Source organism: Erpetoichthys calabaricus, chromosome 11 (genome assembly GCF_900747795.2).
Source record: "Erpetoichthys calabaricus chromosome 11, fErpCal1.3, whole genome shotgun sequence".
Taxonomy (NCBI): domain Eukaryota; kingdom Metazoa; phylum Chordata; class Cladistia; order Polypteriformes; family Polypteridae; genus Erpetoichthys; species Erpetoichthys calabaricus.
The window spans coordinates 148,718,902-148,733,311 of NC_041404.2; the positions used below are offsets into that span (position 1 = coordinate 148,718,902).

The 14,410-nt window shown below is 43.5% G+C and overlaps 1 protein-coding gene across 1 annotated transcript in view; it reads left to right on the forward strand.

Moving 5' to 3' along the window:
• The window catches only part of gsg1l (gsg1-like), a 133,855-nt gene that overhangs the window by 107,603 nt on the left and 11,842 nt on the right, over positions 1–14,410 (forward strand). Inside the window, exon 4 of the mRNA XM_028814308.2 lies at positions 1,602–1,713. Within this exon, the coding sequence (XP_028670141.1) occupies positions 1,602–1,713 (112 nt within the window). The remainder of the gene's footprint in view (positions 1–1,601; positions 1,714–14,410) is intronic.

The following is a 14,410-nucleotide window of genomic DNA, read 5'->3' on the forward strand; positions in this document are numbered from 1 at the left end:
ATAGATAGATAGATAGATAGATAGATAGATATGAAAGGCACTATATAATAGATAGATAGATAGATAGATAGATAGATAGATAGATAGATAGATAGATAGATGTGAAAGGCACTATTATAATAGATAGATAGATAGATAGATAGATAGATAGATAGATAGATAGATAGATAGATAGATAGATAGATAGATAGATAGATAGATGTGAAAGGCACTATTATAATAGATAGATAGATAGATAGATAGATAGATAGATAGATAGATAGATAGATAGATAGATAGATAGATAGATGTGAAAGGCACTATATAATAGATAGATAGATAGATGTGAAAGGCACTATATAATAGATAGATAGATAGATAGATAGATAGATAGATAGATAGATAGATAGATAGATAGATAGATAGATAGATAGATGTGAAAGGCACTATATAATAGATAGATAGATAGATAGATAGATAGATAGATAGATAGATAGATAGATAGATAGATAGATAGATAGATAGATAGATAGATAGATAGATAGATAGATAGATAGATATTCATGTTGCCATCAGGGAAAAGTAGTGTTTCTTCCCAATGAAGAGGCGTATCTGCTAGAATTAAAAGATTTGTTGTTTGGTGAAAGTGAAATCCATAAACACTACTGGCAAAATATCTGAATCTACAATAATTCAGTCAGGTTTGTATTTATGATCACGGAGAAGCGATGCAACATAGAATCAAAAGAGTTAAACGATCGAAAGTATTAGAAATTCTACAGCCAATAATGGATACAAATCCATACGTCCAAAAGTATCGCAGTTTACACAAAATTTATCTGAAAAACACGGACAAAGAAGTTTTCTTGGAATTCTATATGAATTCCGAAAGATCACGCTCTCATATATAATAAACCAACATGTGACGAATTGTCAGCAATAATAGTTTCGAAGGATGGAGATATCAAAGACAGAGTTGATATTCGTGTTTATCCAAAAGCACAGCACGATTCATCGCAAGTGGCAGATCTGGGAAATGATGAGCGCGTAGGTAGTGCGTAGTAAAACGCTGTGCAGAGGTTCAAAAACATTGGTGTGTTACGCATGCAGAGCAGGTTAGAGATAATGGAAGTACAAAAGTTCTAAAGTCTCAAAAAAGTGATAGTAAAGATCGCATTAGTGCAAACAAACAGAAATTATTACTCAGTGAAATAACGGAACAGTGAAAAGAGATCGAATATATGGACATAGGTGATATGACAGAAGTATGTAGATATTGTTCGGATTTAATCTTTTAGTCAGAGACTTGTAGATCGTCTAATTCGTGTTGCCATCAAGGAAAAGTAGTGTTTCTTCACATTGAAGAAGCCTATCCGAGAGAAATCAAAGATTTGTTATTTGGTGAAAGTGAAATTCACATACACGAGCAACAGAGACGTGAAGTGGCTGGCACGTAGCGCAGGCTGGGTGGGCTGGCAGGCAAAATGAGCAGGGGGACAGAGCCACCTACTACTAATAATAATAATAATAATGTTCGTGGTGGACTTCTAACCCGTCCCTGCCCGCTGTCCTGTTGGTGGCATATCACACTCATCTCATTCTCCTTGTTTTGTCCCTTGCAGGTCTCTTGGGGATGGTGGCCCACATGATGTACACACAGGTGTTCCAGGTGACTGTCAGCCTGGGGCCTGAAGACTGGAGGCCGCACACCTGGGATTACGGCTGGTCCTTCTGGTAGGTCACCTTTCCGTGGTAGGGTGGGATCACTGGGAGACTATTAAAGTGTATTGTCATTGTAGTCAGCAGACGTCCTCTCAGGCCATTGCCACGAATGGTTACCTCAAATCGACAGAGTGAGTCCTGGACACGTTTACCCAGAGAGAGGAAAAAGAAAAAGAAAAAAAGACAATTTTATTTATCCATTAAGCATTAAGCCCCCTGATCCTGTTACCAATTACTATTTTCTAGCATTGGGTCATTCCATGTGTTTGTTTGACAGGCTGCGATTTTTCTTATTTTTGATCAATCTTAATATTTCAGTTTGAACGAGTGGATTGAATCCTTTGGATTATCTTAATCTTCATTTAGCTGATGATTGACCTCAGGAGATGTGTACGCTCCCCCAGGCATATGCGTGTGGCACTTTGAACATGGGAGTGAGGGAGTGAGTGAGTGAGGCTGGCGCAATGTGGCGTCAAAGTCGAGGCAAGGTCAGGAGCATGCAGATTAAGCCCCCCCACTCCAAAGACACCAATTAGCCTCTTTCTCCGAGCAGATTTCATCTGTTTTCTGATGTCACGCAGCCAGTTGCCACAGCAACAGAACTTGGCTTCAGCTGCTGGGTGATTTTTGACATGGCAGTGGGCACGCTGTCTCTTGATCCTGTACTGGCATGCAATATAAATGGCAGCCATATTGTCCTTTATTTTGACCCATTAACTTATGGACACTTTGAAATTCACTTCCGATCCCACCTTATCCCCCCGGCCCTCCCTCCACATAAGATATACCGTTCGACTCGTCCTGATGTTGTTTTTAGCGCTTTGAGATATAATAAGCATTTGTACACTGTTAGAATCCACCAGCGGTTAGCATCCTAGCTAGCAACACCGGGGACTCTGGTTCAGTTCTCAGCCATGCCATTTGCCATTGTGGAATCTGAACAATCTGCCCTTCTTCTCACTTGCCGGGCGTGTGGGTGTTAGTTTGATGGCCCGAGAGGACAGTTGTGAGTGTGGTGGTGTTCTGTCGTGTTATAGTACTCTCGTGGATGGGGCCGGCGCCACCATGGAGGCGAATTTAGGGTGTTGAACTCTGGGCCTGGAGGGCTGCAGTGGCTGACTGTCTTCCTAATCAGTGAGCAGTTTTCACTGCTATTTAACTCCTTTTCCTGTTGATTTTAAAAGCGCTGATTTTAAGGATTCAGTCCTCTGAGTTGATTCCTTTCTTCATTAAATGGCAGCCGAACAGAAATGAGACGTGAAACGAGCCAACAGATGAGCAGCTAAACTGGGATTTCAAACTCCCACCAATTTCACTCCAACCAGTCTCTTAATGAGAAGCCAATTCTCTGTGTTAATTAAGCCCGTTATTTAATTCCACGGCTTGTTGCTGCTCTCATTCTGCCACAGCAGACATTTACAAAACTGTTGATCTTTCGTTTTTTTCTAAGAACGTCATCAAGATGTTTTGGAGAGCTGAGAGATCAACCTTACCGAGACCTTCACCTTTCTTTACTTTCAGAAATTGTGTGACGGGCGCAGGTGAGACTGGTCATGTAGCGGCTTGTTTTGTGTCTCCTTATTGTTTGGCTGCTCATTAAAGAAAAAGAAACAACTAAGGGGGGATGAGTCACGTCAATTAAAACTAAAGCAAAAGAAGTTGACTAGCAGCCAAAAACTGGTCACCAATGAAGAAGATGGTTAGAATGAAAACCTGCAGCCACTGCGGCCTTCCAGGACTGGAGTTCGACACCCGTGGCCTAGGGCAGGGGTCGCCAAGTCCGGTCCTGGAGGACCACCATGGCTGCAGGTTTTCATTCTAACCCTTTTTTTAATGAGTGCCCTGTTTTTGCTGCTAATTAACTCCTTTTACATTCCTTCGAATTGACTTCTTTTTTAAGATTCGTTCCTCTGAATCGCTTCATTTCTTTCCTTAAATGGCAGCCAAATAGAAATGAAATGTGAAGTGAGTGAGCTGACAGAAGACCAACTAAGTCAGAGCCTCAAACTCCAACCAATTTCACTCCAACCAGTTGCTTAATGAGGCGCCGAGTCTTGTCATTAATTAAACCCATTCTTTAATTCCATGGCTTGTCGCTGCTCTCATTGTGCAATGGCAGACATTTCTGAAATTGTTGATTTTCTCTTTTCTAAGAGCACTGGCCAAATGATTTGGGGACCATGGGAGCCATGGAATTAAAGAACGGGTTTAATTAACAACAAGAATCAGTGCTTAATTAAGCAATTGTGTCGCCAATGTGAGACTCGCTTAGCTGCTAACACACAAGCAAGGCGAGCACATTGGCAAAATGAAACCTCTGAGAAGAGAGAAACTCGCTTAGCTGCTGATAGACAAGCAAGGCGAGCACATCAGCAAAATGAAACCGGCAAGGACAAAGAAACTCGATTAGCTGCTAATATACAAGCGAGGCAAGCACATCGGCAGAACAAAATCTCTGAGGAGAGAGAAACTCGATTAGTCGCTGATAGACAACTGAGGCGAGCACATCAGCAAAATGAAACCACCAAGGAAAGAGATACTCACTTAGCCGCTAATATAAAAGCAAGGCGAGCACATCAGCAAAACAAAACCTCTGAGGAGAGAGAAACTCGATTAGCCACTGATAGACAACGGAGGCGAGCATATCGACAAATTGAAACCACAGAAGAAAGAGAAATTTACTTATCCACTAACACAGAAGCGAGGCAAGCACATCGGCAAAACGAAACCTTTGAGGAGAGAGAAACTCACTGAGCTGCTAATACACAAGCAAGGTGAGCACATCGGCAAAACGAAACCACCGAGGAAAGAGAAACTCGCTTAGTCACTAATACAGAAGCGAGGCGAGCACATCGGCAAAACGAAATCTTTGAGGAGAGAGAAACTCGAGTAGCCGCTGATAGACAACAGAGGCGAGCACATCGGCAAAATGAAACCACCGAGGAAAGAGAAACTCGCTTAGTCACTGATACAGAAGTGAGGCGAGCACATCGGCAAAACGAAATCTTTGAGGAAAGAGAAACTCGCTTAGCTGCTGATAGACTAGCAAGGTGAGCACATCGGCAAAATGAAACCACAGAGGAAAGAGAAACTCGCTTAGCCATTAACACAGAAGCAAAGCGAGCACATCGGCAAAACGAAATCTTTGAGGAGAGAGAAACTCACTTAGCTGCTGATAGACAAGCGAGGCGAGCACATCGGCAAAACAAAACCGACGAGGAGAGAGAAACTTGCTTAGCTGCTCATAGACAACGGAGGCGATTGATTGATTGAAGTTCCTTATGTGCTAGAAATCAGTCCAGCACATGCGACAGCAAATCCTTCACTTTTCCCACCTGTCCAGAAAGGTTTTTATTCCCTTGCATCAATTTGTTTTCTTTTTAACACGTGCAATGTTCTATCTGCACTGGCGACCTGCCTTTGTGTGTTTAAGGTGGGTCCTTTTCAGAAGACTTTTCAGCTGTAGATGGTTTATCGTAACCAGAAGCTTGCGGACCACGTTAATGAGAGCACCTCCGGTCTTTGCAGTTCCCAGTCATCGTCCTTACTTTGATGGGTTTAGAAATGTGACACTCGGTGAGCTGTCTAAGGGTACCCACCCGCTTGACCTGCTGAGGAGCCCACTGTTACACAGCTGTTCATTTTCAAAGACAGGTGAGAGAATAAATCCACCCATGGAGGAACAGGCCCTGCCTGAATTATGTACAGTCGCCTGACAGACACATGAATTAAACAGTAGGGGGCGGCCTTCCCAAAGCTTGAAGCCGCGACTCGCTTGACTGTTATGACTTTAGTGTGACTTCGGGCTCGACAGCACATCTGGTGGGCCTAGTGGGTGGCCTCCAGCTCACTGCTTGGTACGTTGAGGGCAAATCTACGGCTAAAGTTTCAGACTCCACCTCTGGCAACAAAAGGGAATCTTTAAATCTCACAGAAGAGCGAAGGGGTCAGTCCGCTCTTGCATTTGTCTGTATCACTCATCCTGCTATGAAATGCTAAGATAACAGCCAAGGTTCATTGCCTTCTTCCAGATGCCTGCTGAACGGGGGCCTCGCTAAAGAGATTAATTGGTTTGAAATTCAGCGAGTCGTGACTTCTTTTTCAGAATCATCTGCCAGCCCCTCACCTTTCCTCATCTCCTCTCAACCTGTGCTGTCAACGACGAGAAATTAAGAAAGAGCCGCAAAAAACGAAAATGCTGACCTGCACAATTCAGTTTTTTTTTTGGAGTTGGGGGGTGAAAGTGCCAGGTGTCTCCATATGGCACGTATGACCCTTCCCAGAGTGCAACTCTGAGCATTTTACAAGAGTCTGGAAGACGACTCTACAAACGAAGCATATCCGCCAGCATGTCGGGCCAGCATATGTGCCCATTTCACATATTAGTGACTGGCGCGCAGTTTCTGGCTGGCAGCGGGGTGTGCATGCCAAGGCAAAGCCGCAGGCAGACTGTTTATTTAACAAGTGACTGTGACTGGCAGGGGTGTTTGTAACACGGGCGAGGTGCCGTGGAGGGGGGTTCAGTGAAGCAGTTGTCTCAGATTTAAATGGGACTACTGCCCCCTGCTGGCGTCCTAGTTAACCTGAGCCCGATAGGCAAATCTGGCGCTTAACCTGCTGCACTGCGTCACAGCGTCCTATAATATTAATAACACAAAATTATACTCAATTTCAACACATGCTTTATGAACACCACGGGTGTCAAAATCTAGAACAATTTATAGATCGTTGAAAATTACAAAACAGAAAAACACCAAGCCACACCAACCTGGATGAGTAAGTCAGGGCTACGAAACAGACAAAGATGCCACGTAAAGGTCATAGACAGAAGATTACTAGACGACTATACTACTGTATTAAATAACTATCCATCCATCCATTTTCCAACCCGCTGAATCCAAACACAGGGTCACGGGGGTCTGCTGGAGCCAGTCCCAGCCAACACAGGGCACAAGGCAGGAACCAATCCCGGGCAGGGTGCCAACCCACCGCGGTATTAAATAACTAGCTAGTTGGAAATCAATGGGCCTCAGTTATAGTGCCATCAGTTAATCGGATCTATCAGAAATACTATGCAACTATCTAAGTGCTTTTCTGTACCCAATATTTGTAGTGTTATTTATTTTTTTCTTTTTACCAAGAGCTAATATTATTGGTAGGCAGTGTGTCATAGTGGTTGAGGGTTTGGACTTCAAAACCTGAGGTTGTGGGTTCAAATCCTGCTAATGACACTGTGTGACTACGAGCATGTCAGTTCACTTGCCATAAAAAAAAAGAAATGTAATCCATTGTATCTCAGATGTTGCAAGTCATCTTGGGTAAAGGCGTCAGCCAAATAATAATAATAATCTGATTAGGACCCTGGAGCTGCTTACTCTTCAAGACGCTATACCTAATTATCCATGAGGAAAACATTGTTTCACTTTTCTACTTTTCCCAATGACTTGTGATGACATCATTGAGGTCCGCTTTTTCCTAAGGTAATTGAATATTATATATATATATATATATACAGTATATATATATATATATATATATATATATATGTATATATATATATATATATATATATGGTTGAAATAGTTTACTGTCAAATAATGCAAAGAGTACGCGACACGTGTTTCGCCCTAATTCTGGGCTCATCAGGCATACACACTGTAATTACCCCGATCTACATGCTGTCAAATAAACGAACCACACGCCGTGGTGGCTTCGCCTCTAGCGCTGACGTCCGAGGTTCTATTGCTGAGAGGGAGTGCAGTAGAGTGTGTACGCCTGATGAGCCCATGCTTTCTGGGCTCATCAGGCGTACACACTCACTGCACTCCCTCTTGGGAATCGAACCTTGGACGTCAGTGCTAGAAGCGAAGCCCCTAACTTTGCGCCACGGCGTGTGGTTCGTTCATTTGACAGCATGTAGATCGGGGTAATTACATTCACGGCATTCGTAGTCCGAATCACAATCTGATTGTATGGGTGGTTAACTACCAGGTAACGCTTGTGGTTCGTCAGCAAGTCGGCTAACATCCGCCACGGTGCCTTCTTTCAGTTGCGAGAAGCAGAGGTTCGATTCCCGAGAGGGAGTGCATTGAGTGTATACGCCTGATGAGCCCAGAATTAGGGCGAAACACGTGTCGCGTACTCTTTGCATTATTTGACAGTAAACTATTTCAACCATATATATATATATATATATATATATATATATATATATATATATATATATATTCATAGCATTCGTAGTCTGAAACACAATCTGATTGTATGGGTGGTTACCTACCAGGTAACGCATGTGGTTGGTCTGTAAGTCAGCAAATGTCCGCCATGGTGCCCTCTTCAGTTGCGAGAAGCAGATCAAAGAATGTTATATAGTTTTACTGTCAAATAATGCAAAGAGTACGCGACACGTGTTTCGCCCTTATTTCGGCTCATCACTCCACTGCATCCCCTCGCGGGGATCGAACCTCGGACGTCATCGTCAGAGGCGAAGCCCCTTTACGCTGCGCCTCGGCGTGTGGTTCGTTTATTTGACAGCCTGGAGATCGGAGTAATTACATTCATAGCATTCGTAGTCTGAAGTACGATCTGATTATAAACAAACCACACGCCATGGCACAGCGTAAAGGGGCTTCGCCAGTGACGTCCAAGGTTCGATCCCCGCGAGGGGATGCAGTGGAGTGTGTACGCCTGATGAGCCCAAATAAGGCGAAATACGTGTTGCGTACTCCTAGCGTTATTTGACAGTAAACTATGCAACATTCCATGATCTGCTTCTCGCAACTGAAAGAAGGCCCTGTGGCGGATGTTTGCCGAATGGTAGACCAACCACAAGTGTTACCTGGTAGGTAACCACCCATACGATTCAGGTCGTCGAGATGCGGACTACGAATGCAATGAATATATATATATATATATATATATATTGATGAACTAATTCTTAATGTTAGCTCTTTTAAATTTAGATGCTCAATGTCCACTCCTTTTCTCCAAATGGCTTTTTGGCTCATCTTTAGGCATCCATAAGACGACCCTCGAAGCCCTTCGGCTGCTCCGGCTCCCAGGATGCTTAGCACGAACAATCCGCCCCTGAAGTCCCCGAGGGGTCTTTTCCCAGTCATGTTACCTCCTTTCCATCAGTCTCACGATTCTCTTTCTTGGTCCTACTTGGGCTCCTTTATACTCTGAGAGTGTGGGTGCTAAGCCTTATGACCCATGGGGTCTCAGTGAGGAGCAGCTGAGTTGATCGCGCCTGCACATTAAGAAGCAGCCAGTAATTTTCCACATTGAACTTTGCAACAGCTTCCTTTATTGCTAAAATCCTTGGACCCCCTAACATGCTTTACCACAGAATGCTACATACATGTGCAAAAGAGAAATAATTTACCAGTCACTACAGTTTTGCAATAAATCCCATTTAAGACCCTTGAAGGATTTTTCTGCCAACGCACACATGCCCAGCGTAGGTGACATCATATGTGTTTTCGGTTCTTTTAGTCGGTGTAGATACTTTCATAAATGATGTGTTGATCACATGGAGATCATTTTCATGTAAAAATGCCATCTGTGGACTAAGTGTGAGTAAACGTGCAGCAGTGACCAGAGCCACAATGCACCTCAAAGGTATGATAAAGGTGACAGATTAAGTGACAAGTTCGGGGTCACACAGAGCACTAAAGTTGCACTCTTGTGATTTGCAGTCCAATGTCCCACCAAGTAAACTCAAATTCTTAGCCAACATGGAACACACAGCACATCCCCTCCGCGGCCATTGTGATGACATCCTGGGGGTCCACTTTTTCCAGATGGGCTTATTAACAAATGAACTAATTCTTAATGTTAGCTCTTTTACATTTAGAAGCTCTATGCCCACTCCTTTTCTCAAAATGGTTTGATTGTAGTGCTCACATTCACTTTACTCACCAAAACAATTTCATTTTATTAGTAGAGGATGCCATTTGCAAAAGTTCTCCTCCAAGTACCTCAAGCAGGTTTGTGAGTGACCCTCTGTTTTATGTGGAGTGTTCTGGTCTGCCGCTCAGAATGCCGATGTGTGTGTCTGTGTGAAACGATGACCTGTAGCTGGCCATCATAAAACATTAACATGTAGTCCCCCCGGTATTATTTGCCACTAGTATGCCAGGCGTGCTGTTCTTGTCACTGTCTCACCACATTCTCATTCAGTGGGTGGGTCTTTGATCATCCTTGAGGGTGAAGGCAGCATCTGTCTACTAGGCATATTCACATTCTCAGGGGGGAAGAGCATTGCTCATCGTCCGTGGGAGGATTTCAGAATCTCCCTGATATAACAGAATGCCCATCTGTCATGTGGCAGGGGAAAATAAAACAAAAAAGGTAAGAGAAGGGGACCCAAGAGAGACCACACTTTTTAAAAAATCCACATTAGTGAAATAAGAAGCCTGCTGGAAGCTAATGTGTTCAACAGGGTGTTCCAGCCCATTTGTGGATATGCGGAGCATCAGAAGTGAGGAACTGCTGACTACAGGTATGATAATGACCTGAGAAATTTCTTGGGGACCTGGCGACGACAAATTGGTAAGGAGTTAAGAGTTACGGTAATGCACAGATAAAGTTGCTACCCTAGACACAGTCATGCTTTATGACACACCCACTACAAGACACGCCTACTTGACAGTCCTCACTATTCATGAGTCAGATGACTCCTCCCACAACCATAATCTTAACCATAGGACCTAACTCATTCTTTAGATCCTCAGACATTCAGTTTCTTAGTACTTGATGGGATCTGAAGAATGAGTTAGGGCCTATGGTTAACATTCACGTGGAGGACACTGTAGAGAAGGAGGCCCAAGAAAGATTACACTTTTAAAAAGATCCACGCTAGTGAAATAAGCAGTCTGTTGGAAGCCAATGTGTTCAACAGGGTGTCCCAGCCCATATGGGGATATGTGGAGCCCCAGAAGTGAAGATCTGCTGACCACAGGAATGATAACCTAGGACATTGCTTGGGAATCTGGCAATTAGAAATTGGTAAGGAGTTAGGAGTTTCAGTAATACATAGATACAGCAGGTGGAAGCACCACATGCAGACCTCCGCAATTCAGTCAGATTGTACGTTTATGTCACAAGATTTAAAGCTGCTACCCTAGACACATTTGCTTTATGATACGCCCACTACAAGACACGCCTACTTGACAGTTACCATTATTCATGAGTCAGATGACTCCTCCCACAGCCAAAATCTTAACCACAGAACCTAACTCATTGTTTAGGTTGTCAGATATTCAGTTTCTTAGCTAGCTTGACAGGACCTCAAGAATGAGATAGGTCCTATGGTTAACATTCATTTGGAGGACACTGTAGAGAAGGGGACCCAAGAGAGACCACACTTTTTAAAAAATCCACATTAGTGAAATAAGAAGCCTGTTGGAAGCCAATATGTTTAACAGGGTGTCCCAGCCCATTTGTGGATATGTGGAGCATCAGAAGTGTGGAACTGCTGACCACAGGAATGATAATAACCTGAGAAATTTCTTGGGAATCTGGCAATTAATAATAATAATTCATTACATTTATATAGTGCTTTTCTCAGTACTCAAAGCGCTATCCACACAGGGAGGAACCAGGAAGCGAACCCACAATCTTCCACAGTCTCCTTACTGCAAAGCAGCAGCACTACCACTGCACCACCTGTGAGGACAAATTAGAAATTGGTAAGGAGTTAAGAGTTACAGTAATGCACAGATAAAGTTGCTACCCTAGACACAGTCATGCTTTATGATACGCCCACTACAAGACACGCTTACTTGACAGTTACCATTATTCATGAGTCAGATGACTCCTCCCACAACCATAATCTTAACCATAGGACCTAACTCATTCTTTAGATCCTCAGACATTCAGTTTCTTAGTACTTGATGGGATCTGAAGAATGAGTTAGGGCCTATGGTTAACATTCACGTGGAGGACACTGTAGAGAAGGAGGCCCAAGAAAGATCACACTTTTAAAAAGATCCACGCTAGTGAAATAAGCAGTCTGTTGGAAGCCAATGTGTTCAACAGGGTGTCCCAGCCCATTTGTGGATATGTGGAGCCCCAGAAGTGAAGAACTGCTGACCATAGGAATGATAATAACCTAAGAAATTTCTTGGGAACCTGGCGATTAGAAATTGTTAAGGAGTTAATAGCTGCAGTAATGCATAGATAAGGCAGGTGGAAGCACCACATGGTGGGTTCAGGGAGATGAGTCCAGCTGCAGACCTCCTTGATTCAGTTAGATTGTACATTTATGTCACAAGATTTAAAGTTGCAGGGCGGCACGGTGGCGCAGTGTTAGCGCTGCTGCCTCACAGTAAGGAGACTCGGGTTCGCTTCCCGGGTCCTCCCTGTGTGGAGTTTGCATGTTCTCCCCGTGTCTGCGTGGGTTTCCTCCCACAGTCCAAAGACATGCATGTTAGGTGGATTGGCGATTCTAAATTGGCGCTTGGTGTGTGTTTGTGTGTGTGTCCTGCGGTGGGTTGGCACCCTGCCCGGGATTGGTTCCTGCCTTGTGCCCTGTGTTGGCTGGGATTGGCTCCAGCAGACCCCCGTGACCCTGTATTCGGATTCAGCGGGTTGGAAAATGGATGGATTTAAAGTTGCTACCCTAGACACAGTCGTGCTTTATGACATGCCCACTGCAAGACACGCCTACTTGACAGTCAGCATTATTCTTGAGTCAGATGACTCCTCCCATTACCAAAATCTTAACCATAAGACCAAACTCATTATTTAGGTCCTCAGATATTCAGTTTCTTAGCCCTTGAGTTAGGTCCAGTGGTTAAGATTCATGTGGAGGACACTGTGGAGAAGGGGGCCCCTACAGAAACCACACTTTTAAAAAGATTCTTACTAGTGAAATAAGAGGTCTTCTGGAAGCCAATGTGTTCAACAGGGTGTCCCAGCGCATTTGTGGATATGTGCGGCACCAGAAGTGAGGAACTGCACATCTCTGGAATGATAAAACTAGAAATTTTTGAGAGCATACAAATTAAAATTAATAAAGTATCTATCTATCTATCTATCTATCTAAAAATGGTAAGGAATTAGGAGTTGCAGTAATACATAGGTACAGCAGGTGGAAGCACCACATGGTGGGTTCAGGGAGATGAGTCCAGCTGCAGACCTCCATGATTCAGCAGCTCTGCTGAACCGCCAATCAGACTGAACATTTATGTCACAAGATTTAAAGTTGCTACCTAAGACACAGTCGTGCTTCATGACACCCCCACTGCAAGACACGCCTACTTGACAGTCATCATTATTCATGAGTCACATGGCTCCTCCCATAAACAAAATCTTAACCATAGGACCTACAGTAACTCATTCTTTAGGTCCTCAGATATTCAGTTTCTTAGCACTTGACAGGACCTAAAGAATGAGTTACTGTAGGTCCTGTGGTTAAGATTCATGTGGAGGACGCTGTAGAGAGGGGGGCCCCAAGAGAGAAACCGTACTTTTAAAAGATCCACACTAGTGAAATAAGAAGCCTTTTCGAAGTCAATGTGTTCAACAGGGTGTCCCAGCCCATTTGCAGATATGTGGAGCCCCAGAAGTGAGGAACTGCTGACCTCAGGAATGATAACCTAGGAAATTTCTTGGGATCCTGGTGATTAGAAATTGGTAAGGAGTTAAGAGTTGCAGTAATGCATAGATGCAGCAGGTGGAAGCACCACATGGTGGGTTCAGGTGAAATGGGTCCTGCTGCAGACCTCCGCAATTCGGTAAGATTGTACAGTGGTGTGAAAAACTATTTGCCCCCTTCCTGATTTCTTATTCTTTTGCATGTTTGTCACACAAAATGTTTCTGATCATCAAACACATTTAACCATTAGTCAAATATAACACAAGTAAACACAAAATGCAGTTTGTAAATGGTGGTTTTTATTATTTAGGGAGAAAAACAAATCCAAACCTACATGGCCCTGTGTGAAAAAGTAATTGCCCCCTGAACCTAATAACTGGTTGGGCCACCCTTAGCAGCAATAACTGCAATCAAGTGTTTGCGATAACTTGCAATGAGTCTTTTACAGCGCTCTGGAGGAATTTTGGCCCACTCATCTTTGCAAAATTGTTGTAATTCAGCTTTATTTGAGGGTTTTCTAGCATGAACCGCCTTTTTAAGATCATGCCATAGCATCTCAATTGGATTCAGGTCAGGACTTTGACTAGGCCACTCCAAAGTCTTCATTTTGTTTTTCTTCAGCCATTCAGAGGTGGATTTGCTGGTGTGTTTTGGGTCATTGTCCTGTTGCAGCACCCAAGATCGCTTCAGCTTGAGTTGACGAACAGATGGCCGGACATTCTCCTTCAGGATTTTTTGGTAGACAGTAGAATTCATGGTTCCATCTATCACAGCAAGCCTTCCAGGTCCTGAAGCAGCAAAACAACCCCAGACCAACACACTACCACCACCATATTTTACTGTTGGTATGATGTTCTTTTTCTGAAATGCTGTGTTCCTTTTACGCCAGATGTAACGGGACATTTGCCTTCCAAAAAGTTTAACTTTTGACTCATCAGTCCACAAGGTATTTTCCCAAAAGTCTTGGCAATCATTGAGATGTTTCTTAGCAAAATTGAGACGAGCCCTAATGTTCTTTTTGCTTAACAGTGGTTTGCGTCTTGGAAATCTGCCATGCAGGCCATTTTTGCCCAGTCTCTTTCTTATGGTGGAGTCGTGAACACTGAC